This window comes from Rhineura floridana, chromosome 5, assembly GCF_030035675.1.
Source record: "Rhineura floridana isolate rRhiFlo1 chromosome 5, rRhiFlo1.hap2, whole genome shotgun sequence".
In the NCBI taxonomy this organism is placed as follows: domain Eukaryota; kingdom Metazoa; phylum Chordata; class Lepidosauria; order Squamata; family Rhineuridae; genus Rhineura; species Rhineura floridana.
This window is the reverse complement of record NC_084484.1, coordinates 170,318,861-170,344,801: the sequence shown is the minus strand read 5'-3', so window position 1 is coordinate 170,344,801 and position 25,941 is coordinate 170,318,861. Positions and strand designations below refer to the sequence as shown.

Genomic DNA, 25,941 nt, shown 5'->3' with positions numbered 1-25,941 from the left:
ACTAAAATGGTGGAGAATTTTCATCAGAAAAAAATCACAGATTGCTGCAGAAATGTAGAGAACTGAATTTAACATTGGAAAAATGAGAAACTGAGAGAACCAAAACTGACAGATCTTTCCATCCTGAGCACCCACAAACCACAAGCATGTGGCTCCCCAGAGATTGCCCGGAAGGGAATGCAGCCCTTGGACTGACAAAGGTTCCCCATCCTTGCATTAACCAAAGATGCCAGGGGCTGAATTTGGCGCTTAATACAGGCAAATTAGCTACAACTCACACCCAGAGAACTGAAAATTGTGGGCTGTTCCAGAAACAAAAAAGCTGTGTAACACCTAATCTCAAAGAAAGGTACTAAATTGGCATCTGTATTCTCTCTCTCCGTGTGCAACAGATAAAAGCTGTCGACAATGGGCGCCCACAGAAATCTTCGACTGCTCGCCTCCACATTGAGTGGATTAAGAGGCCGCCGCCTTCCCAGATCCCGCTGACGTTTGACGAGCCCTTCTACAACTTCACCGTCATGGAAAGCGACCGAGTGACGGAGATTGTTGGCGTGGTCTCCGTGCAGCCTGCTAACATCCCACTGTGGTTTGACATAGTCGGTAAGCATGGGCATGGTGCCAATAAGCACCGTTCACGGACAGGAAATAGGTATTGTGCGGATTTTGATAAGGAGAATACTAACAAGGGATTAGCTCCCTGGAATTAAAACTGCATTTGTGGTGCTGTACTGAAAATGGCTAACTTAATATACTACTATACTACTTTCTCATGCTTTGGTTATGATGCCTTAGCTAAGCTGTATGGCTGGAATGTTTCTTTCTCTTCCATAATATGTGATTGACTTGCAATCCTAATGTTGTCCGTCATTTAAATTAGTTTGCTAATCTCATTTCTAAATGTATTTTGATGGTAACTTAGATCAGCTGTCCCTCATTTCTCTCTCTCTTTTCTCTTCACACTTTTCCCCCCTTTTGCATTCTGTTATCTTGGTTCTTTCTTTTTTTTTTCTGCTTCCGACTGCTCTGCTTCAAGGTGGCAAGCATGCTCGAGAGATGTTCTATATCCTACAGACAGCTTGTGGGCAGAACTGTTCAACAGAAGGTACCTTCAGTGCAAACACATTTGCTACAGTACACTTTCTAAACTGCCTTATTTATTCATATTTGGGCTGGTGTTGTATTTAAAAAAAAGCATAAAAAGTGTTCTTTGAAGCCAACTCCACTTGCATCTTTCTTAGCTACCTGAGAGACACCACGTAGAAATTATGCATCCATTTGTCAGCAGTTCACTTATTCACGTATTCATCCTGACTAATTATAGCATTTCTTTGTGATCATCAGAGTTTTATTCCCTACTCCTCGAGCTTTTTAAATAACTTGGAATAGACTACTCTATGTGATGCCCCCAAGTGTCCAGAAACAGCACTGGTTCAAAAAAAAAGGGGGGGGGGAACAGCTACTGGGATGTGGCCAGATACTGTGTGGCACATTATCATACCAATTTTGCAACAACTTAGTGCAGAGGTTTTTACCTTTAACATGATCTGGACCCATGGCACCTCAAGGACTGCCTGCTCTCATGTGAAACTACTTGTGTTTTGTGATTTTCCTTGGCAATCTTGCTCCTCGTGCCTCCTTGTCTGAAGTATGGTGGATGGTGACACAGGAGAGGGCCTTACTTGTGCTGGTACCCAAACATTGAAACTCCCTCCTTTGGGAAATTTCCCTTACTCTTTCTTTAACAGATTCCAAACAGATGCGACTCTCTTCTGGAGGGCTGTTGGGCCACCCTAATTAGCTTCTTGTCTTGTTTTTGTTGGTATTAATGTTTCTAATCATGAATATTTATAGGGCATTTTAAATTATTTTTAGCATTTTTTATATGAGATATAGTGGCTTTGGTATGCCTCATTAACTACCATGGAGGCACTTGATTGAAAGGCAGCTTAATAAATAAATATAAATAAAATACAATCTGCCTGTCTGTGCCTATGTTAGTGATGTATGTTATAGATATGGACAGTCACAAAGAGAGGAGGTGGGAAGGAGAACTGAATCAAACCTTTAGTAAAATTATCTCGCTTTTGTCACCTGGAAGCGGGGATGGGGGAGAAATTTGTTTTAAGTTTGCATTTAAAGCCAAATCTATCAAACTCACTCTTTCCAAAACAATGTGAGAATTGAAACACATCCACCCTTTGAAATTCACACTCACCCGAATTTTGTGATACAGTTTTCCAACCAAGCAGCGTTTACAGAATTGCATAGACTTGGGGAAAGTGTGCATTAAAATGAATACGTTACTAAAAAAACATACAAAAATGCATCACATTAGAAGACATTGTTTGCAAAAAAAATGAGTACGTTAGTCAAAACTGCCTACAAAAATGTATTTAGTAGGAGAAATTTGCACTAAAATGCTGGAGAATTTTCTTGAGGTTTTTTTTTTTAAAAAAATGCAAATTGCCTCAGAAATGTGGAGAACTGAATTTAAAATTAGAAAAATGAGAAACTGAGAGAACTGAAATTGATCGACCCTTCCATCCTTACCTGGAAGTCATTGCTCCTTGCCGCAGGTGGCCAGACAAGTGGCTGTTCATTCATAACAATAATTTTAAAAGTTAAGTGCCATCAGTATTTAAAAAGAGAGAGAGAACAAGAATAGAGAAAGGAGGAAAACCAGGAGTAGTGTTCTGTGCTAAATTAGCAGGTGTGTTAATACAAGTCAAGGGTGCTATTTGCATGTGAAGGGTTTGCATATTCCTAAATCCTGCTGACTTCAGGGGGACTCAACAAGCACTCTTCAATGAGATTGCAGCTGATACTGCTAAATTGCCTCCTTGTGAATGCACGCTGAATCAGAGACACAATCAGGTGAGTCTCCTCTTCATAACTGTCAGGTGCAGCATTAGCTGAGTTAGGAAAAGGAAGTTGGAGATGGGAGCAGTCTTGCAGACAGCTCCCCTGGTTCAGGATGCATTTCAGTGTGAACTTTCTCCACTGTGGAGGGCTAATAGCTCAGTGTCAAAGCACATACTTTGCGTACAGGAGGTCCCAGACTCAATCCTTGGCAACAGAAACAACCCGCAGATTTAAAAAACAGGTGATGTGATGGTTTGCAACCCTCGTAGAGAATCCTCCCCAAAGTAAAGTGGTATAGGAATGATTTAAATAAATAAAGCCCTCTGTATGAGAACCTGGAGAGAGTTCCTGCCAGTCAGAGTAGACAACACTGGGCTCAATCAGGGTGGGGATTCTCATGCCCAGGGACCAAATGTGGTCCTCCAGTCCTCTCTGTCTGACCGTCTGGACTCTCCCCAGGCCTCACACCCTGACTGGCCCTGCTTTGCTCCCTGTGCATATTTTGCCTGGCTGCAAAGTGTTCTTGAATGCTAAAACTGCTGCTTGTTTGTCTGGATGGAGGATAGAGAGGGGTGTGTGAGTGTGTGTACAAACTAGCCTACTGTACAAAATGTGCATTCATTGCTCTACCCACTGTTGCCTCTGGCCTCTCCTACCACTGTCATGTGGCCCTCCCCAGAAGGGAATGTGGCCCTCAGGTTAAAAATGTTTCCCCAGCCCTGGTCTAGATGGATATGTAGTCCGGGCTACTATAAGGCAGCCACTTACATTCCTTGGATTGCGGTGCTTTTGCAAAAGCCTGATGTCATCTGTGCCAGTTGCCAGCGCTGACCTCTTCCTGGACAAATGCAAGAGCTTAGCAGGATCAACAGAGAGAAAAGCAGCTGCAGCTCAAAGCTCCTGGAATAACGCCTCTCCCTTTTTATTATTTATTAAGCACATTAAAATTCTACTGAGTGCTTCACTAAGAAGGGAAGAGACAGGTTCCTGGCAGAATGTTTTATAGTCTAATAGGTTCAATACGCCAAAGAAAGAAGGGAGGGAAGAGCAAAATGCACAGATTCTCAAGAGTTCGGGACCGTTCGCTCGGCATGATGACACCAGATTGCCCACAAAAGGAATTGCTTGAAGCACTTCCCAGCTCAGTCCTGCCACAGCTGCCGGGCAGGTGGGTGGGTGGGGTTGACGTCCAGAAGTGCTTGTAGAGATCGGGGGCGCTGCAGTCCTGCTGTGCAACGTAATCCTGTGTGTGCCATGGGTGGGGAGCCATAACTCAGTGGTTCTGAGGAAAGCTGTGGCTCATTGGCAGAGTGTCTGCTTTTGGGACTTTCCCCGGGCCTTGCCCCTCCACAGGCCACACCCCCTCTTCCCAGGCCATGCCCCTCACTGGTCCTTGGGTGCTTTTGGCAGGCTGGAATGTGTCCTAGAACTATGATAATGTTTTCCTTGATGGAAGTATGTCTCCCTGTACGTGTGTAACTCTGACTTTTGGGTGGATGAAATGTAGCCTACAGAAGAGAGAGAGCATCACATCCATTGCTCTGCCCACTTTTCCCTTTGGGCCTGCCCATCGTTGGAATGCATCCATCCCCACCAAAAAAAAAAAAAGATGCCCATGAGGGAATGAAAAAGGTTTTCCAACCCTAGTGCACACATACACAACTCCATTTAGGGTGCCTCCAGATGGTCAGTATTTTTCAGGAGAACTGAAGCGCATACCAGGAAGTTTGTGCAGTTAAGATGGATTAAAGCACTCTGTTACTGTAGCACAAGAGATACACTTTTTACAAAGGAACAGACTTTTGTGCTTAGGAAATTGATGGGGAAATGCATTGAAAAATGTGGAATGAATGAATGATCGATAGAAAGACATATGAATGCATACGCGCACATGTGCACAATTCAGAGTGAATATTCACTAAAGACTGGACATAGTCTGTCTTCCATGTAACCTTTGTGCAAGCAAATCAGAATGAATCCTCAATAAATAGGTTGTCTGGAGGAGCCCTCAGTCTGCTCTACAGAAGCTCAGATTTCCGCCCTGCACCTACAGGGCCTCCAGAATGTAGGTTTGCTGTGGCATGGTAAAATTTGTAGCAGTTACCTGATTAACACCTCAAGATAAATGGTTCACCTGTAGACTGAAAGCAGATTGACTGAAAGAGGCCACCATGGAGCTGCTTGCGCACATGATTGGCCCACCTGTGAACTCTAAACTAGGTTATTATTTTTTCAGTAATGGCACTGAATGCAAGAATTTTATCCCATATACTATTAAAGAACAATAGAAGTGTAGAATAGAAGCAAGTGCAAAACAATAGAGACAAAAATAACATTCTGATATTTGAAATGCTGGCCTGTCCGTCTGAATTGCACAATAGAACTGCGCCATGGCTAAATCAACAGTCTGTAAATTACAACTGGACGTAAGGTTCCAAATCTATGAGTGGCAGTTTCTCTTTGGTCACCTATTTATTTATTTATTTATTAAATTTCTATACTGCCCAATAGCCGAAGCTCTCTGGGCGGTGCACAACAACCTAACTAGAAAATGGTGCTTTTCATCTTCGTGAACTAGGCTTTTCAGAATCCTAGCAAGAGTGTAAAACTCTTTTCCAAGATTCTAGAATAACCAGTGGAGGCCCATGGCCCCGATATCATTGGAGCAGTGAATCCATTCCAGGTTCTAGTCTGAACTTTCAAGGAGCTGTCCAAGTGCTGAAAGGTGGCAGCTCCTTGAAAATTCAGAGTAAGACTTTGAGCGGATTCGTTGCCCCACTGACACCAGGGCCACCAGTCTCCACTGGGAATAACTAAAACAACAGTAGAGGGCCACAAATGTGTTATTCAGATCACCAGTGGAGAGCATATTTCTTAAACTGATGAGTGCATTTGTGGTGTGTGGTGGTTAGATATGGGCAGGGACTCTTCTCTGACCTCATACTAGGTTTTGGATACATCTCACTGCTTCACTTCTGAAGCTCAGTCTAACTGCATGAATGAGCATGTGTCCTCGGCTCATCCCTGCAGTCCCTCAAGCTTCAGGGACTTCCTGATGCCTTTGAAACACAGCACAATTGCATCCAAATCCCTCCCTGAATTTTAGAGTTTTGATGATATTGCATATGTAATATGCATCAAGGTTCTTTTTGTCCAATATTTTGCTAATGCACTGCAAAAAATGAACTTGTATTTGCTGTACATACTGTACCAATATATATATATATTGTATACAGAGCCACCCCTAGGCACCAGGAAGCGGGGCAGTTGCCCCGGGCCCCATGCTTTGGGGGGCCCCTGCGCTTGGCGATCTGAGAAGCTGGGCTGCGGCAGGGTTTTTCCTCTCCCTTCAGCTGTGCAGCGGCCGTCTCGCCAGCCGCTTCCCGAGCTGATTTTAGGCAGGAGGTTTGAATCCCCAGCCTGCTCTTCGGCTGCGTGCCTGAGTCAGTGGCTTCCCTGTGCTGCTGCCGCTCATCAGCTGTGAAGTTATATATAGTTTCTTATATTTGTATTATTTTAATTTTAATCTGAAAGTAATTGCCCATCAACAAAGCAGCCAGGCCCAGACATTTACAGAAATTATTAAATTCTGTCATCCTCGATATTTAAAACAATGGTTCTGCACAAAGTGTTTTCAATTGTTTAGTTAGGAAGGTAAAGATGGGAAAATATGCCTAGAAATAGACTGCCATATCTAGCAGATATCAACATAGGGAAGACAGATGGGCTGCCCTTGAAGACAGTTCGGAAGCTTCAGCTAGTGCAGAATGCGGCAGCCAGATTATTGACGCGGACCAGTCGGTCTTCGCATATAACTCCTGTTCTGGCTCGCCTGCACTGGCTACCTATTTGCTTCCGGGCGAGATTCAAGGTGCTGGTTATGACCTATAAAGCCTTACATGGCGTGGGACCGCAATACCTGGTGGAACGCCTCTCCCGCTATGAACCTACCCGCTCACTTCGTTCGCAATCTAAGGCCCTCCTCCGGGTGCCAACTTACTATGAAGCCCGGAGGGTGGTTACTAGATCTAGGGCCTTTTCGGTGGTGGCCCCCGAGTTGTGGAACAGCCTCCCCGAAGAGGTACGCCTGGCGCCTACCGTATTATCTTTCCGGCGCCAGGTAAAGACCTTTTTATGCTCCCAGGCATTTTAATCATTTTAAACATTTTAATCATTTTAATCTATTTGTCTGATTAACTTCTGTAACATTGATTTTTTATTTTATATTTGTCTAATTGTATTGTGTTTGTTTATATATGTTTTGTGATGTTATCGTTACGATGTATGTATTTTATCTTATGCTGTTCACCGCCCTGAGAGCTATTTGCTAAGGGCGGTATATAAATGTAACTAATAAATAAATGTATGGAACAGGTTGACTAGAGGCCTATTCCCTGAAGTGAAGGTAATCATATTTGTATTTAATAGGTTGTTAGCCTCATATGTAAATATTATAATTACATATATTCATAAATAAAATCTCTCTCTCTCTCTCTCTAAATGTATATAGAGAGAGAGAAAGAATGTGGGGGGAAGGCAACTGTGCTTTTGCCCCGGGCCCCACACATGCTAAGGGTGGGCCTGATTGCATATATATGTGTGTGTGTGTGTCTGTGTGTGTATATTGTATATATATATAAACACACACACACACAATTCATTTATTGCTTGATTGGAGAAAACCTCTAAGCAGTTTTGATGTATATCTAAATTCTTTTTCTGTGGAGTTTTACCTATATGCAGAATAGCATGAGCATACCTCAGAAAGAGAATCTTGATGCAATTGTACATAAGGTCCTACTAAGATTGCTTTTCTGTAGTGTTTTATTAATGCACATTTGTGCATCAGTGTCATGGGGAAGGAGATCCAAAGGAACTGAAAACTGTGGCAAAATAAGAATGTTCCAATTCCAGAATTAGTTTTAGTAAAATTTACTTAAACAAAATTCAGGAAGAGTAGAATACTGGGCTGGCCAGAGCCACAGAACAATGAAGCCATGGAGTCAGGGGGAGGAAGGAGTGGTATCCATCCTGAGACTGGCTCAGTGGCTTGCCAGTATTTGTGGGCTTCTGACAAAGCTCTTCTTTGGCCTAACCAGCAATAATTCTTCGTTATTCACTGCTTTCAAAGCTTCTACTGCACCCTGAAGAGCAGCACGCATCACACAGCTCTTGTGAGTTTTATAGTTTGACTTATTGTTACTAGTATCCTTTTGGAAGTCTTGATCTGAAGAGGGATTATTTACATTTACTTTTTTTTTTTTTGTAGCCAAAGAAGGAAAAACTAAAACCTCAAAAGGGGAGAAATTGGAATCAGTGACCCCACACACAAACATGTTAATTTATTTTACCTTGCACTATATGCCAATTGCATAGCATTTACAGCTGGTAACATATGCAGCTGGGGCACTGCTGAACTACAGAAGCAATTGATTAAACAAACAGATAAAAGAAGTCAGTTGTCGGGCCTATGCAGAGTTTCATTGTGGATCTGCCATCCCAATTTCAGGAAGCAACTGTTTTGTGATAAAATACATCTATATTAAAAAAAACTAATAATTGGAGATTAATGCAAAAGTAGGATAGAACAGATTTATGAATGTGAAATTAACACAAACCGAAAATAGTCTGATCATCGCAACCCCCAACCCAAAAGGTCTTGAGAAGCTATTTCAGGTTTGCCTTCCAAATTTTCATGGCTTCATTTGCTATAAAGATAATTCAGAATCCCCAGAAGCATAGGCAACCCCAAACAACTGCAGCTTTGAGAAAAGAGCATCCTATATTTGAGTTCAGAGGGACATGCAGAAGGGACCAAGAGTTCACATTTAATGAACCTTCTCTAATGTGAACTTCCTGAAACAATACAGAAACCAAACACAGCTATCTTTCAAAATTCCACTTCTCCAGTTTTGCAATGCAGTTCTCTCACAAAAATGCATGCATTTGTGGAAAGCATATATAAAAATGGACATATTCATTAAAAAACACAAAAATGCATCAAAATAGGGGAAATTGCTTGCAAAAATGTGCCTATTAGACAAAATTGCAAACCAAAATGTGTATAAGAGGAGAAATGATCACTAAATTGCTGACAAATTTTCATGAGAACCTTTTTAAAAAACAACAACACACAAACGGATTTGTCCCACTCTCCATTTTACAACAACCCTGTGCAGTAGGTTAGTCTGAGAGGCAGTGACTGGCCCGAGGTCACCTAGTGAGCTTCATAGCCAAGTGGGGATTTGAACCCTGGTCTCCCAGATCATAGTCCAACACTCTGACCACTTTGCCACATCAGCTGTCTTGTTGAAAAGATGAAAACCAAATTGGAACCATTAGATTTAATAGGAGGAGATAGAGCAAGGCTGCAAGGGCAACACCTGATGAAAGGGAGCCCAACGACCTCAGAGGACTCTCTGGCCCAATGGGTTCTCTGTGAGAGAGTTGGGTTTCCCTATCATTGGTTTTCACCCCTGGAATAAGCAAAGCAAGCCAACTTGCACAGACCCAGGGACTGTGTGGATGGAAGGGGAGAAACTGGCAAGTCTTCTCCAGCTTGAATTTCAACCAAAGGTGAATCCAGGGGCTACTTGTCTTTGAGATGGGTTTTTACCAACCCCACCCCCAAAGTTCTTGCCTCAGCTTGGGGTAGAGACCCACTTACGCGTGTGCCAGTTCCAGTGCATCTCCATCTCTGTTTTCTGGAAATGGGGGCACATGACACTAGTCAAACTTGGCCCCTTTTCACTCTAAACCCTGGTCAGATAAGCTCCAGTGCTTTATTTTAAAAAAGTTCAGCTTCAGACATATTTCACAACTGATTGGTAAATCAACCCATTGCCCCTCCAGGTGTGGCCAATGGAAACACTTTGCTGTAGGATCAGGCAGAGACAGTGATTGGCCCAACACTTTGCTGTGGGCCGTCCTGAAGGATCTGAAGTCAGCAGTGGGGAAGGGAGGTGTGTCCAGCCGAGGGCAGAGTCGTTTCAAAGCACAGCCAGAAACACCATTCTCGCTGCTTTTGAAGCAACTAGTGTGGCCACAGCTTTGCAGACATTTGCCAGCATCTCTGCTTCTCAACTCTGGAAGTAGAAAGGTACCTGAGGGCTGCAGTGAGAGGTTAGGGAATAGGTGGGAAAACTCTGAGGGACTAGTTTCATTACACTTAAATGCCTATCAGAGTGCCTTCATGCCCCAGAGAGAGAGAGAAGAAAATCATAGAATGTAGGTGGGATTTGGATTGGGAAAATGGCAGGGTGTGAGGTAGTTAAGCATTCCATGCCCACCTCTTTTCCCCTCCAGTTCCCCCTCCCCCCAGCACCTTCCCTGCTCCATGGGGTTCTAAGCACATTTGTCTATGCCAGTCTGCAGGATATACAGTAGGGCCCCACTCATATGGCAGGTTAGGTTCCAGAACCCCTCCAGAAAGCAAAAAGCGCCGGAAAGCGGATCAGCTATAGGGTGGGGGTCTGGAGCCTAACCCGCTGATTGCACCAGGGGAGGAGAAGATCAGATCTTCCCCTCCTCTGGTGCGATCAGCTGGAGTGCGCGAGTCTGACTGCCCCCGGGGAGGAGATCAGCTGTGGCATGCTACAGCTGATCTTCCCCTCCTCAGGCGCAACCAGCTCGAGCAGGGGAGTCTGATTGTGCCAGAAGAGGAGAAGATTGGCTGTAGTGAGCTACAGCTGATCTTCCCCTCCTCCAGCGTGATCAGCTCGAGCGGGAGTCTGATCGCGCCAGAAGAGGAGAAGATCAGCTGCAGCACGCTACAACTGATCTTCCCCTCCTCCTGCGCGATCAGCTGGAGTGCGGAGAGCTCCAGCCCCCCCTCCAGCTGATCGCCCTGCTGGTGCTGTATTAACGGAACGCCGAAAAGCGGGGTACCGAGAAGCGGGGCCCTACTGTATGCAAATTTTAGCAGTCACTGGCAAAACAATATAAAGAGCATATTTATGGTTGGCACATGCTACAAGCTAAATATGGTGCATGGCAGGTAGCACATGACTGGCTGGCTGTAGAGAGCTATCCAGCATGTCCAGGATTTCTAGATGCTTTCCCCTTGACTGCCAAAGGAAACTGACCCATAAATAGGGAAGCAGTAAATAAGAAGTCTTAAAGAAAGATGCGTATGTGTACCTGCTCTTCAGACAGACTGTTCCAAAAACTGTTTTTAAAAATAATTTTACTGAGGTATATTTTAAAAGATATAAAATAATATTGCTGATGTACAGATAATAGATTGAAACGAGCAAAAGGAAATGAATGAACAAGAACATAATTAATCATTGAACTTGCCTCCAAAGAGTCTTTGATGTATCCAACAGGAATTAGTTAAAGTGTGGAGTTTTAGGGTGGGGGCAGGGAAAGGGACTGACACACTAACTTAAAGAGTTTGAATCGGGGGTGTGGTCTTGAAGGGTCTCAGGGGGTCTTAGACCCTTTTACTTTTTTGTAGCAAGGTCCCTATGTCTCCAGCATCCTACAAGCCAGTCAGCATGAAAGGGAATGTGTTAGCCACTGAGAAGAGTTTTCTAACATGCTGCTTTCCTGCTGATTGCAGCCAATCCAAGTGAAAGGAGGCATGTCAGCCACTGAGAAGACTCTTCTCAGTAGCTAACACTCCTCTTTCATGCTTATTGGTTCCTAGGCATTAACAAGGATCTCATTCTCAGCCCCGCAGCAAAAAAGTATGGAGGGGGCATGGCTGTGATCAACATGAAGGGATCCTGCACTTCTGAATTTACCACTATGCTAATGGTTTAAACAAATATTGGATTTAGCTGAGACTAATCTATATTTTATGAGCAAAAGAAGGGGCATTTTAAAGGCATCAGCTGTCGTTATCTCCCCCTTTTTAATTCCCCCTAAATTCTGAAGGCAAAGTTTTCTTAAGAAAAGTGGTCTGATAACGTTACAATTTTCTGATTGCTCATTAAAATGGTTACAAAGCAACTGAAATTAAAAGTTGGTACTTTGCCCCCTTCACAGTTATCAGTCTAAAACATTTATTTAATAAGTAAATTTTAGAAAGCTGGCCATCAAAAGGAGGTTGGCAGTCCAAGAGGAGTGGAATAGCCTGATTCAAGTATCTAGGTCCAAAAACTCCAAAAATTTCTGGTCCATTATTTCTAAAGTCTTTAGTTTTTCGCATTCTGCTCCATGCAATATTCCCCCTCAAAGTTGGGAACAGCACTTTACAGCTATGTACGTGAACACTCGACACAATGCCCTGTCTTGTTTTCTCCCCCCGGACTCTTCGTCGCTTCCGGTATGGTTACCCGTTTCTCAGAATGAAATAAGGGATTTGATAATTGGGCTACAAATGGGTAAGGCACCTGGCTCAGATAATATCCCTCCAGAGCTATTAAAAAACTTTCAAGATTGGTGGGCTCCACTATTGGCCAACTTATTTACTAGATTCAATGATACCGGTCATTTCCCTGCAGCTTGGCGTGAAGCAATAATCATACCCATTTTCAAAAAAGGGGATAGAGAGGACCCCACAAATTATAGGCCCATAAGTTTATTATCTGTAATAGGTAAGTTATATGCTTCTTACCTGAAAGTAAAACTCCATACCTGGATAGAGGAACATGATATTCTTGGAAGGGAGCAAGCAGGGTTCAGGAGAGGACGTTCCGTCCTTGACCATTGTCTTCTCCTGAACCACCTTGCCAAAAAATACAGAAGTCAAAGGGGTAACAGCTTATATGTTGCTTTTGTTGACCTAAAAGCTGCTTTTGATTCTATCCCCCGGGATAAACTTTGGACCAAACTAGCTAAAACTTCCATTGATAAAAGGCTTCTTTTTTTGATCTACAACTTGCATCAACGTACATCCTTGCGGGTTCACTGCGGACGCGAAGGCGGTTTAACTAATTCTGTCCCTACAGACACTGTGGTGAGACAGGAATGTATTCTAGCTCCCCTGTTATTCAACCTGTATTTAAATGACCTGAATGCTCGCTGTCTTTCTCACGACCATCATTCTCCTAAAATCGCTGCACTAAGCTGTCCCCTATTATTATATGCAGATGATGCTGCCCTTCTTTCTTTCTCAAAGGTGGGTCTTAAGCGAACTCTCCGCGCTTTTATGGCCTATTGTAGTGAGAACCTGTTAACTATTAACTATGCTAAAACAAAAATTCTAGTGTTTTCTAAACAAATAACCACCCCTGTTTGGACTATTAATGGCCACCAAATCGAACAGGTTGACCATTACAAATATCTTGGTATTACCTTTCACTCCTCACTGAACTGGACCACCCACATAAGGGCGGCGGTGCTGAGTGCCAGGAATACCATAAAGGGTCTGCTTCGTTACTTCTTTTACAAAGGAGGGCAATTCATTCCAGCACTTATTCAGATCTTTAAAACCAAGATCATCCCCCAACTTTTATACGGTGTCCCAATTTGGATCCATCCATTCAACTCTTCAGTTGAAGCGGTGCTTTCCACCTTTTTACGCCGACTATTAGGTGTCCCAAGATGTGTTACCTCGGCTGCCCTTAGATTAGAATGCGGGCTTACCTCGATTGAGTGTCACGCTTGGCTGATGTCTGCTAACTACTGGGCCAAATTATCGTTTGACCCCCCCCTCTGGTTTTTTATCCTTCCTTTGGAGCGACATTTTTTTCTCTATTTGGAACAGAAAAATGGAGACGAAATTGGCGCGGAATGGCCTCTCTCGAGAATATCTATCTTCTCATTCTCCTGCTTCTGCTAAATCCGTTATCCGGTCCCGACTTAGGGACATTGATTTTCAAACTTCAATTGCCATGGCTTCCAAAATATGTTCTCCCCTTCATTTGAATTTAAGATTCGAATGTGGTAAGTTTGCCCCTTATTTGGATTTTCTTACAGTCCCCAAATTTCGCTTAGCCTTTTCTAAGGCTAGGTTTAATTCTCTACACTCTGCAGTTCTGGAAGGGAGGTTCTTGGGCCTTCCCTATGAACAACGTGTCTGTCCCTGCGGAGCAGGTAATATTGAAACTATCCAACATATGCTTTTTTCCTGCCCTTTATATTCCTGGACACGCAGTAAGTTCCTAAACCCCTTAATGGCAAGTGTCCCTCATAAGTCTCCCGAATGCATGATGATTTATCTTTTATTTGGCTCAAATAAAGAGATTACCACCCAAGTCGCAAAGTTTTTATATGTGGTCCAACAGAAACGCAGAGCTATTACTACTAGTTAGTAAGATATTGGGTACTACTCAACTTGCCACTATTTTTATTTCTGCTCTATTTGATTATATTGTGTTTTGCATTGCATTTTAGTTTAATTTCGTTTTTATTCTGTATATGCTATGGGTCTGTGACCGCAATAAATTATTGATGATGATGATGGTTACAAAGCAACTGAAATTAAAAGTTGGTACTTTGCCCCCTTCACAGTTATCAGTCTAAAACATTCATTTAATAAGTAAATTTTAGAATGCTCTGGCTTTCCCCTAAGGGCTAGCCTCGATTCATCAGAAATTTCTTCATGGAAAAATCTTCAAATCTTGCCTTCAGAAAGATTTCTCCCCCCAAAACTGATTGATAGATGCCCTTTCTTTCTTTCTTTCTGACTTTTTTGTTTGTAGAAAACGAAAGGAGAGTGGGCTTCAAATAATTAAAAGCATATAATCCAATAGAAATGTTTTAATACCTTGGAGTCTCCATAACTTTAATTAAATGTCAAGAACAATTATGTTGTCTCTTACAATTAAATGCTGCTAACTGTATATATAACAGTTGAGATAAGTCGTTGAGACATGCATAGAAGGGCGTGGGGAATAGATGGGATTTTGGCATGAAATCAAATTAGCATCAGGTTCACAGTGCAGTATTTGGTTATGGGCTGAGGAGGACCCATGAGAAGATCTGTGTTAAGTACCATACATTGAGTAGGATTTTTCTGGAGTGGGAGGGGGTCATAGCTCAGTGGTAGAGTGCCTATTTTGCATACCCAAAACCCTAAACCAGGAGTGGGGAATCTCAGGCCCTGGTGGGATGGAGTGACTGTGGCCTTCCTGGCCTCTCTGCCTAGCCCTGAAGACTTCCCCCAGGTCATACCCCACACCCGCCCAGCTTTGCACTCTTCTAGAGTTTGTTTCTTTACCTAGCTGGACCGTTTACATTTCACTGTGGCATAGGGTTGCCAGGTTCAATCCCTGAGACTGATCCTGTATCTTTAGGAGAAAAGAAAGTCAGTGAAGTGCAGGTGTTCTTGCAACTCTGCAATGGGAAAAACCACAAGGTGGAATTCTCCCTTCCCCCTGCATAACTTTTAAAGATACAGAAGACCTCTTGGAGGCAGGGCCTGGCAACCAAGACGTCTTTTGTATCTTTAAAAGTTGTGGAGGGGGGAGGGAGAATTCCACCTGGTGGTTTTTCCCATTACAGGCTTGCAGGAACACTTGCAGGCGGCTGACTTTCTCTTCTCCCAACAATACAGGATCAGTCTCAGGGAGTGAACCTGGCAACCGTACTCTGGCAATGCAGGATAGATAGATTAGATGAAGGATAGAGATGGGTGTGATAGAAACTAGCCTACTGTAGAAAAGTAAAATGTGTATCCATAGCTCCGCCCATTTTGCCTCTGGCCCTACCCAGCATTGCCATATGGCCCTTGGAAGGTTGCCCAGAAGGAAATGCAGCACTCTGGATGAAAAAGGTTCCCTGCTGTGGCTCTATGGATGTGCTAGAATTCCGCACAATTCGGATTTGATACTGAATTTTCCATTAATTCGCTTATTCTCAATAGTTGAAGATCAGATTTTAATGTAACAAATTTCCATGGCTATTTTTGAAAATGGATTTAAAAAACAAAATCTGCCTCTACAATATCAATGTTAAGAATGATAATATATGAATACTTCCTTTAAAATATTTATATTTTTAAATAACTATAATTCATTTAAAATATCATTATTTTTTCCAAGAAAAAAAAACACGGAGCAGTAGAAGAAGCAGCTAGTGGTTAAGGAATGAACTCGAATTGATGCTATCCTGTTAAGTCAACAGATTGCTTTCCAACGGGCAACAGATTTCATCCTTACCTGGCCCTAGACTCAGATCCAGGCATCTCAGTTTGAAGGAACTCAGGCCTGATCTGTACATGCAGCAGAATGAAGTGGAGGGCTTCTGCAGTGGTAGAAGAGATGGTTTCATCTGCAGGCGTAGGGATCACGTTTTGGAATGCTCACCCGTATCAAAACAGTTCCCTGTGTCCAGCAAAGCAGGGAAAAGTTCTATCTATTCAAAAATGGTCTTCCCTGTCGTCAGTGGTAATAGACCAGCAATCTGTCAGCTCATTTTACCACCTTGTTCTGCTGTGTGTGGAGACCAGAAACAAAAGGAGCAATCTGATATTAACTGGTATGGAAGTCAGTTTTTATTTATCTTTAAAATAACCGAGTAAGAGTCGCCTCTGAGGAAAAGTTTCAATCCTCAGAAACGTGTTGGGCAGTAAACTGTCTTTACTGCAGCTTCACAGTCTTCCCTGCAGCCTGTGTGATGCGTCATAAAGCAGTGCCTTCTTTGCAGGTGGAGTTTTTCAGTTCATTTTGGGGGGATTTTTACCAAGTTTCTGCCACTGGATCCAAGCTAATGAAAATGGAGGAGCTTTCATTCTTAGTTTCAATTTCAGTGTTAAAATGGCGGCACTCCCAGTCTGACTGGGCCCTTTTTGATCACTCTAGGCCCAGACGATGGCTGCTAGTGCGAGTCATATGCTTAGATCCAAATCAATTATCGCATAGAAATATTTCTCAATATTGAAAGTTGTGATCCTTGTAGGGTTTGGTAGGACTTTCTCAATCTGTCATGTATTCTGAGACTAGTCTGTAGGTGCCTGGTGGTATTCCATCTTCAAGGTGAGCAAATGTGATGTGGCCCTCTCAAGTACTGGGGTATAAGACTGCCAGAGGGCCTAACTGTACATTACATGTGTGTCCCATAATTGGAACACAGTGGGGATTTCCAATCAGGAACGCAACATCTAGAGAAGAACATAGCTCAGTGGTAGAACATCTGCTTTGTATTTAGAGGTCTCTTCAGTCCCCGGCATCTCCAGGTAGGGCTGGGAATTTTTTGGAAGTAAAGCAGGACTAGCGATGGATCTACTAGATTCCTGATGAGCAGGGCAATTGGGGCCCCTCTGCTGCAGTGAAATTGAATTCATTTAATTGGGTTTTGGATGTCTGGAGTAGTGGTTCCCAACCTGGGGGGCCATGAGGTAATCCAGAGGGGGCCATGAACAGAAAAGAAATGAATTGTTTATTATTTATTTATTTATTTTTAAAAAGTCTTCACTCACTGGACTCTGTCTGCTCCTCACTGTCTCTGCAGACGACACCTCCCCCTTGCCGCAAATGAGAGGGGAGGACTTTTGCTGAAGCGCCAGAGCATCTTTTGGGTATGCCGAGGGCAGGCATCTGCCTATAAAACATGTGGCAGACACCAAAGAAGGCTGAGGGTGGAGCTACCAGGAAGCAGAGGGGATTGATATTGCTGATTCCTGGCTCCTTGCACTGCTGCTGCTGCTGACGCTACTCAGAACAAGAGGAGAGGGCTTTTCGTGAAGCAAAAAGTAGCAAGGCTGCAAGGAAAGGATGCTTTCCCCTTTCCTTTCTGGTAGCCAGCCTGCCAGCCTTTATTGGCTCCTACTTTGCTGCCACCTCCTTTTAAAAATTATTCTTATTTGCGAGGCTGTTCAGATCTTGCCTTTGGCCCAGACGGAACTAAAGAGAGGAAGCTCAGGACTTGCTTGCCCCTCATCTCTAAGGCTAAGTGTGTGTGCCAGCGTCCCGCCTTTCTTTTGCCTACACTCTGCCCCCCCCACTGTCTCCAAGATGCTGCAGCAGTTCAGGGCTTCCCCCCCCCACATGCCCAAATACATGCACGCCTGCAGATGCTTGCAGGAGGGGCAGGTGTGTGTGCGTGCACTGATCTGTCTTCTGTTCCATTCTCATTCCCCAAGTGCACGCTAACCAAGTCATCAGTTCTGATGATCATCCCAAGGCCTAAAAGCACTAACCCCCCTCCTCAACCTATCCACCCTTTTGTCTTCACAATCTAACATCCGCACCACTACCACATTGATGCTTTTTTAATTATTATTATTATTATTATTATTATTAAAGCTCAGCAGAGTGACTGAGGCTGAAATGTATTTATTTATTTAATTATTGCATTTACAGTATATCCCATCTTTCCTCCAAGTTGCTCAAGGTGGTGCACATGGTCCCCCCCTTTCCATTTTATCCTTACACCAACCCTGTGTCGGATCCAAGGTCACCCAGTCGGCTTCATGGCTGGGTGGGGCTGGGTGGGGATATTAACGTGCATCTTAGCCCAACACTGTAACCCACTGGTGTTGGGAAACAGGACTGCACATCTTCAGATTGTGGGGGGGAGGGTCTACCAATTTGGTTTATTTATTTATTTTATTTTTTATTTAATTTAATTTATATACCGCCCTAAGCCAAAAAAGCTCTCTGGGCGGTGTACATAGAGGATAAACAAGAAAATATATGAATAGAACAAATATAAGAAAATCAAAAAGCAAAGGTTGGACCTTTGCATTAACAAAAGAAAGCAACACCTCCCTGTCTGCAGCTAGCTTTTATGGAAAGAGATGTTTGGAGATGTGATTTTGCCATGTACCATTTTTTCAAGTAACAGAGACTAAAATTACATTTAACGGGAGAGGGCGTGGTCACGATATTTTGAGCTTGCAAAGGGGGTCCCATACTCATAAAAGTTAGGACCACTGGTCTAGAGGATATTCCGTTCAGTTGTTCTGTTATGAATATTTTTCATCTTTTTTGCCTAGTTGATTTTTACGTGCATTGTTGATTTTGATATCAAAGAGGATGTTCAGTTTGATCATTAATTGTGTTTTATAGAGTTTTTATTGATTTGCTATTTGGTTAAGATGTTTTAACTACTTAGAGGTTTGTTTAACTGTAGGCGATATAGAAATTGTCCAAATAATAATAAAAAAACCTGAGAGATGGAACAGCAAGCAAGATAAATCCTTCTCCCTACCCCACACACCTTAACCCTGGTTGGCAGGAGCCAACAGGGCTACAGATGTGATGGGAATCCACTGCTCCATGTCCCCTTTTGCTTGCTAGGATTGCTCCCCAAAACAATTTTATATCAGGAGTTATGATGTATTATAAAACTTTTAAGACCTGAGTGCCCAATCTTTTAATGGATGGTAATAATGGATGGTAGTAATGGACTGTTTTTAATAGTTTTGATGAATTTTATAAAACATTTATAATGTCATGTATTATTTTAACAAGAATGTTGTAGGATAAAGGTTCATTTTTTATTTTTTATTCATATTGCTTAAGGCCTTTGACTATACACAGTAAACTTATATTTGATTCAATTCGATTTTAAAAATTTAAATAAAACGTCCTTTTTGGGAAAGAAAAGATGTTATGATGGGCTCAAATGAATACTGACTGTGGGCATATGAAGTTGGTGTAGTATTTATTTACTTAAAGTCCATGTTTATCAACTAAATTTAATGGCAGCCGTATTTTAAATTCAACTGATGGGCCAGTAATATTGGCCCCTGCCCTCACAGAGCAAGGAAGTTGACGGGGTCTTTTGAGCCCCCTTCTCCCCAGGCCAAACTGAAATGGAGGCTGTTCACTTCCATTTACCTATGTCTCATCTTGTGCACAGGTAAGATATGATTGAAGGAAGAACAGTGAGATGTTAAAAGTGGATTTAAAAGCCCTTCTTGTAGCTGAGGGGCATCATAAGAGGAGGTGCCTTACAAAAAAACACACTGTGGCTCTTTCACTAGGGAGCAAGGGGTTTAAAAGATCTTGTATCTTCTGGTGCAGGAAAAAGCAACTGTGTTGCATGATTGGGGGGGAGAGACATGATGGGAAGACCCTGGGGGGATTGAGTTGAGCCCTAGGGTTGTCCAGTGTTTACCCTTAATTTAAGGCATTCTTTGATTCTCCATTGTGGCAACTCAGGTAATAGGCACATCTCTCTTCCCCCCACCCCATATGTTAAATGTGCAATTACCCCTGGTGTTATTAATTCTGGCAAACAATCAGCATAAATTGCCATGTCAGAATAAAAGAGAAACCCTTTCATTCTCTGCCACCCCCACCCTCCGAAAGGTTTAAAAAACAATAAATGTTTTTTTCATAGTGCACAAATGTTCAGTAGAATTGCTGGAGGGGTGTGTGTGTGTGTGTGTGTGTGTGATATTAATCAATGGGCTAAAATTTTCCTACTGTGTGCTCGTTCTGAGAGCCACTGAGCTGTCTCTAAAGGGTTATGAGCACCCTTGTTCTCCTGCTGTTCAGCAAGGGATTTGATGCTACCCTATAGTTTGAAGGATCAGGCCTATATCATCCATTAATTTGCTTTGCTTCTTCGGTTAAAGCAGGAGTTGGAGAGGGGGAACCTTTGGCCAGCCTCTGTCCCTCTCGTATCCCCCCATCTCCAGGAAGCTTTCTCTGTTACAATTGATTTATTTCAGTGGGAGGCAAAGGGCACTAGCAAAGCCAATGTGGTTCCTTTTGATCACTTGTGTTTCTGAACATAATGACCAATTTTGTTAGCTCTGGGTTATTTCTGGCTCGCTCATACCACAGGTGGAAGATCCCCCCCCCCCATGCATTCATGCCAAATTTGTACTTTTAATGAAAGGTAATGTGTGCAGAGTTGCAAAAATGAAGAAGTGTTTAATTTAGTTGAGGTACAATGCATCCCTGAGTCAGCAGGCAGCTTGTGTTAAAATGTGAAAAAGAAATCCAGATTCTCATTAATTTAAATAGAAATGGTTTTAATAATAATAAATAATTTGCTGTCTATTGTGGATTCAGTGCCTTCTGAGAGGATTACAGTTTGAACCCTATGGCCTGCTATTTATGACTAGCAAAAGGCTTGTCCATTAAGTGTGTGTGAGAGAGAGGAGAGAGGGAGAGGGAGAGAGAGAGTGTGTGTAAAAGGAGTGTTTGCATTACAGATGGGCCAAAATTCCTCAGAAGACTTTTTTTTTTCTTCCACAACAACTTTTCAGAATTTTCTCTGAATGCTCTCTACTTTTTTTTTTTAATTAATGGGCTGACCATCATAATGCCCCGGAATGACACTAGTTCCAAGGCACCGTGGATTATGCAAAAGAGTAGTCACACTTAGAGATGTGCAAGGTCAGGAAAAATAAAATAAAACAGAAATATGGGGGGGAGTGTGTGTGTGTGTATTTCTGTGTGTATGTTTTCATTTTTTCAATTTGGGTGGAAAAACAAAACAAACAAGGCTTCATAAAAAAAGGGGGGGAAATCCCCCCCCCCCGAATTTGCCAATTTTTTTCTGGGCTTTCACATCTGTAGTCAGGCTACTAAGTGAAACTGTGTCCACTGCAGATGGTAAGCCCCACCCCTGAGAAAAGTGAAATGGTCCCCCTGATTTCTCTGCCCAGATATATTTTCTATTTATTTATTTATTTGCATATTTATAAAGTGCTTCACAAGCCAAAGCTGCAGAAGTGGTGTACAATATGGTAAAATACAAAAGATTACAGACTCAGTAAGCTAAAAGCAATAAAGACATTTCTACGATTGTACAATTAATATTCCATAAAATGACAGGGCCACACTTCAGGGAAAGCCTACTTTCAAAGAAAATGTCCTGAATATCAAGATGCCAGGCAGTTGTCTCATTTCATTTGGTAACTGATTCCAGAGATGGAGAATTTTGAGAGGTCATTTGCACACAGCTCTAGTTTGCATATTTCAAGGACTGCTATGCGGATTCACTAACTTCTCCACAAAGAGATGCACTGCACGTACAAGCACACACAACACCCTGGGCAATGAAGGCCAAGCCACCCAGTATCAGGGGTAGAAGACATGGGCTTCATGTGGTAGCATCTGCCTTGTATGCAGAAGGTCCCAGGTTCAATCCCTGGCATCTCCAGGTAGGGCTGGGAGAGACCCCTGTCTGAAATCACAGAAAGCTGCTGCTAGCCGCTGAGCTGGATAGATCAAACATCCTGTTTTAGTGGGTTGCAGTCAACGAAGCCCTACTCAAAGTAGATCCACTGAAATGAATGAACCTAAGTTAGTCACGTCTACTAACTTCAGTGGGCCTACTTTAAGTAGGACTAGCATTAAATACCATCCAGTATTAGGCAGCTTCCTTCCTTTATTTATTTATGTAAAAGTCTTCATTTACCGCTTAGGGAAAATTTGGGCAAAAAAGATGACTTTACGAGATGTCTGATGGTTGCCGCTTCATGTACGGCAGAGGGAAGGGCATTTCATAGTTCCTATGTTTTACCCTTATAAGGCAGTTCACCTCTCAGACCCACTAACCACCTCTGCAGTGGAAACAGAATTCCCGCTCCTATTTGTCAGCATGGGGTGTCTTCTGCATCAAAGACCAGGGTGCCGTTGGCATGAGCTGCTGATGTCAGCAAGGGCACGCAGCTACACACTGGTGAGGGAGGTGCCCCCTGTCTCCATTTTTTGGCACATATTTATATATTTGAGCCTGGGCTTCTTCTAAGAAGCTCAGAGCAGCATACAAGCCCCTTCCCCTTTTAGCCCTATGAGGTAGGGTAGGATGATGGTAACTGGTCCAAGATCACTCATGACTGAGCAAGAGATTTCAACTCGCATCCCCCTAGTCTTAGTCTGACATTCTTTGCCCTACGTCATCTGGCTCTTGACAGGTATCAGCAGTAATTTTTCTGTCCCCACAGCAGCCGGAAATGCTGACTGATGTAGCATCTCATCAGCCGCCAGTGCCCTGACTCCACAATAGTATCTCTGAGAGTAGTATTTTATATTTTCCTGACAGGGAAGATTGATGGCTGTGCTCTTAAACTTTGAAGAAAGTGAAGTGTTGCACTCGAGGACACCATCATTGTGGGGGCTAAACCTGCTTTGCACTCCTACTGATCCCAGCCTATTTGCATGGCCCCTACCTTAATTTGCCCTGACCTGATTCTGTTGGTCATGCTAGAATGTGACAGAATGTTGGGAACCAGCTTTTATATGTATAGGTCTGTCTGGGACACTGGAGGGACCCCATGAGTCAATATAGCACATGTTTTGCATGCAGAAGATCCCATGTTCAAACTTTAGTCGAAAGGATCAGGTAGTAGATGATATGAAAGGCCTCTCGTGAGGCCCTGGGGAGCCACTGCCACTCAGAAAATCCAACACTGGGCTTATTGGGCAAATAGTCTGACCTGGTGTAAGGCAGCTTCCTGTAATGGGTTTTTTTGGAGAGGGATGGGTGGGTTAACTGAAGTAGTCAGATTTCTTTAAAAGTTATGCAAGTAAGAACATGAGGAGAGCCTGCTGGATCCAGGCAAAGGCCCATCTAGTCCAACATCCTGTTCACACAGTGGCCAACCAGATGCCCATGGGAAGCCCACAAGCAGGACCTGAGTGCAAAAGCTTTCTCCTCTCCTGTGGTTTCCAGTAGATGGTATTCAGAAGCATACTGCTTCCATCCATGCAGGGAGAGCATAGCCTTCATGGCTAGTAGCCATTGGTAGCCCTATCCTCCATGTATTTGTCTAAATCCTCTTTTAAAGCCGTCCAGGTTGGTGGCCATCACTTCCTCTCACAGGAGCAAATTCCATAGTTTAACTATGTGCTGTCTGAAGAAGCTATTTCTTTGTCTGTCCGACATTCAGCTTCATTGGATGCCCATGAGTTCTAGCATTATGAGAGAGGGAGAGGGGAAAAAACCTCTAACCGCTTTCTCCATGGCATGCATAATTTTATTTATTTATTTATTTATTTATTAAATTTATTAGTCACCCATCTGGCTGGCTGTCCAGCCACTCTGGGCGACGTACAAAATAAAAACATACAAATACATTAAAACATTAAAAATTTCAACAATAATAATAAAACCTAACCCACCCCAAAAGCCTGCCTGAATATTTAATAAACTTCTGTCATGTCTTCTCGTACTCACCTTTTCTCTAAACTAAAAAAGCCCCAAAGGCTGCAACCTTTCCCTAGAGGGGAGTCGCTCCATCCCCTTGAACATTTTGGTTGCCCTTTTCTGAACCCTTTCCAGCTCTCCCAGTAGCCCCGCCAATGAGCTCCTTAGAACTGTCATACAAATAACACTTGAATCTTGCTCCCAAATGAATTTCAAATGAAGGGGGGGGAGGGCTTGTTCTCGCTAACGAGGGCATCAGTCTTTGCAGGTTAATAGCCTTGTAAAGCCTTTTTAAGGAATCAATTACGCTTCGCTTGGATGCATTGCTGAATCTTTTGTCTGCAGTATGGGTTCTTGTTTCCTTTTTTTCTTTCTCTTTCCTTTATGACATCTGTTTTACAATATACAAATGATGCTTGAAAGGAAAAATTAGTTTAGAACAATGATCGCTAAATGTGCAGTGCATGTTACGTGCAGCGCTTCTCTGTAAATTACCATACCCTCATCTCTAATTTTGTTTTGTTTTTTCAATGAAAGCATTCCAGAGGTTTAACTGTACCTTATGTTGCAACAACAATTAGGGGGGAATTTCGAGAGCTCTTTCGACGCAGACAAAGGTGTGGGAACCATTGTCATCGCAAAGCCCCTGGACGCTGAGCAGAGGTCGGTGTACAACATGACTGTGGAAGTCACTGATGGAACAAATGTGGCAAGCACTCAGGTAGCGTATATTACATCGCTTTCCTATACCGAATGCTTCTGCTGTACTTCGGAGGAACTGTAAATTATTTCAGTTGCATCATGTGCCGTTTGAGAAGCTGTGCACCTAGTTCCTTTGGTTTCTGTGAATTCTAATGCAAACTTACCTGATCTGCACCTCCTGGGCGAATGTACTAATTGGAACAAAATTGCAATTTGAATTTTGCACTTCTCCAAATTTTGAAATACAATTCTTGGTTCAAGAAACTTACCAAAATTAATCCAGAATGTGTATTTTGGAGTAAAATGTTTTTAGAAACCCATACATTGAGATAAAACACAATATTTAAATAGTACTTTTTTAAAAAAAAGATCACAGATTAATTCAGAAATGGGGTGAAACAGGCTTGTGAATGAACCTGTGCAAAACTGATATGGACAAGAAACAGAATGATCCATCCATCTGTAATTCCCGAACTAATGTGCTGCAAGAAGCTATCACTAACAATGAATTGAGTAAATAATTTGTTTGTTCATTCTGTTTGTCACATTTATGTCCTACCTTTTATCCAAAAGAGGGCAACAAGGTCTTCTTGATCTCTGATGTGTTTCCACATTATCGGATATTCTTTGGTCCTGGCTTCTTTTTTGCTTCTTTATCTTTCCTCCTCGTGTGTCCTTTGGTCCTCACTCACTCGTTGATCCTGGTTTCTGGCCTTCTCCTCAACTCTGCTTTCTAGTTTGTCCTTTGGCTCTTGGTTTCCAGCATGTGGCTCACCCCAGGCTGCTGCCTTCAGCCTGGCCCAGCCCTGCCACTTGCACAGAAATACAGGTACTGGATCCCTCCAAAGCAGGAGTTCCCAAACTGACATTGGTCCATTGGTCTGTAGGCTTCCTTCAGCTGGTTGGTGGCATGCCATCATTAGATACCCATCTTGATTTTTATTTTTTATTGTTTCTTTTATTTCTAATATTGTATTTTATTGTATTACAATTTGAATTCTATGGAATGCAAATTATAATACAATAAAATACAATATAAGAAATAAAAGAAACAATAAAAATACAATTAAAGATCATGCAGCATCTGGAAACAGCATTACAATTGCTATAACAGGTAGAAAAATCATAAAGTGATCCGCCAAGACCATCAAAAAGGGAACCACTGCTGTAAAGGCAGCTTAGTCTTAACTATTCTTATTATTACTTGGATCGATCTTTGTCGCTAGAGGCCCAGGTGGAGTGCCTTTTACCAGCTTCAGCTGGTACGACAGCTGTGGCTCTTTCTGGACCGGGATAGCCTGACTACTTTTGTCCATGCACTGGTAACCTCCAGGCTGGATTACTGTAATGTGCTCTATGTGGGGCTGCCCCTTCAGGTTGGTCCGAAAGCTGCAGCTGGTGCAAAATTTGGTGATGTGACTGCTCACTGGG

General features: G+C 42.8%; 1 protein-coding gene across 13 annotated transcripts in view; it reads left to right on the top strand.

Annotated features, from left to right (window-relative positions):
• Positions 1-25,941, top strand: part of FAT3 (FAT atypical cadherin 3) — a 697,764-nt gene that overhangs the window by 505,250 nt on the left and 166,573 nt on the right. For 12 of the 13 annotated variants that reach the window (XM_061628858.1, XM_061628860.1, XM_061628859.1 and 9 more), the window contains 2 exons: positions 393-603; positions 24,390-24,529. In XM_061628858.1, coding sequence (XP_061484842.1) covers positions 393-603; positions 24,390-24,529 — 351 coding nt within the window. Of the gene's footprint in view, positions 1-392; positions 604-1,036; positions 1,106-24,389; positions 24,530-25,941 lie in introns of all 13 variants that reach the window. The other variant, XM_061628868.1, reaches the window with a different exon arrangement.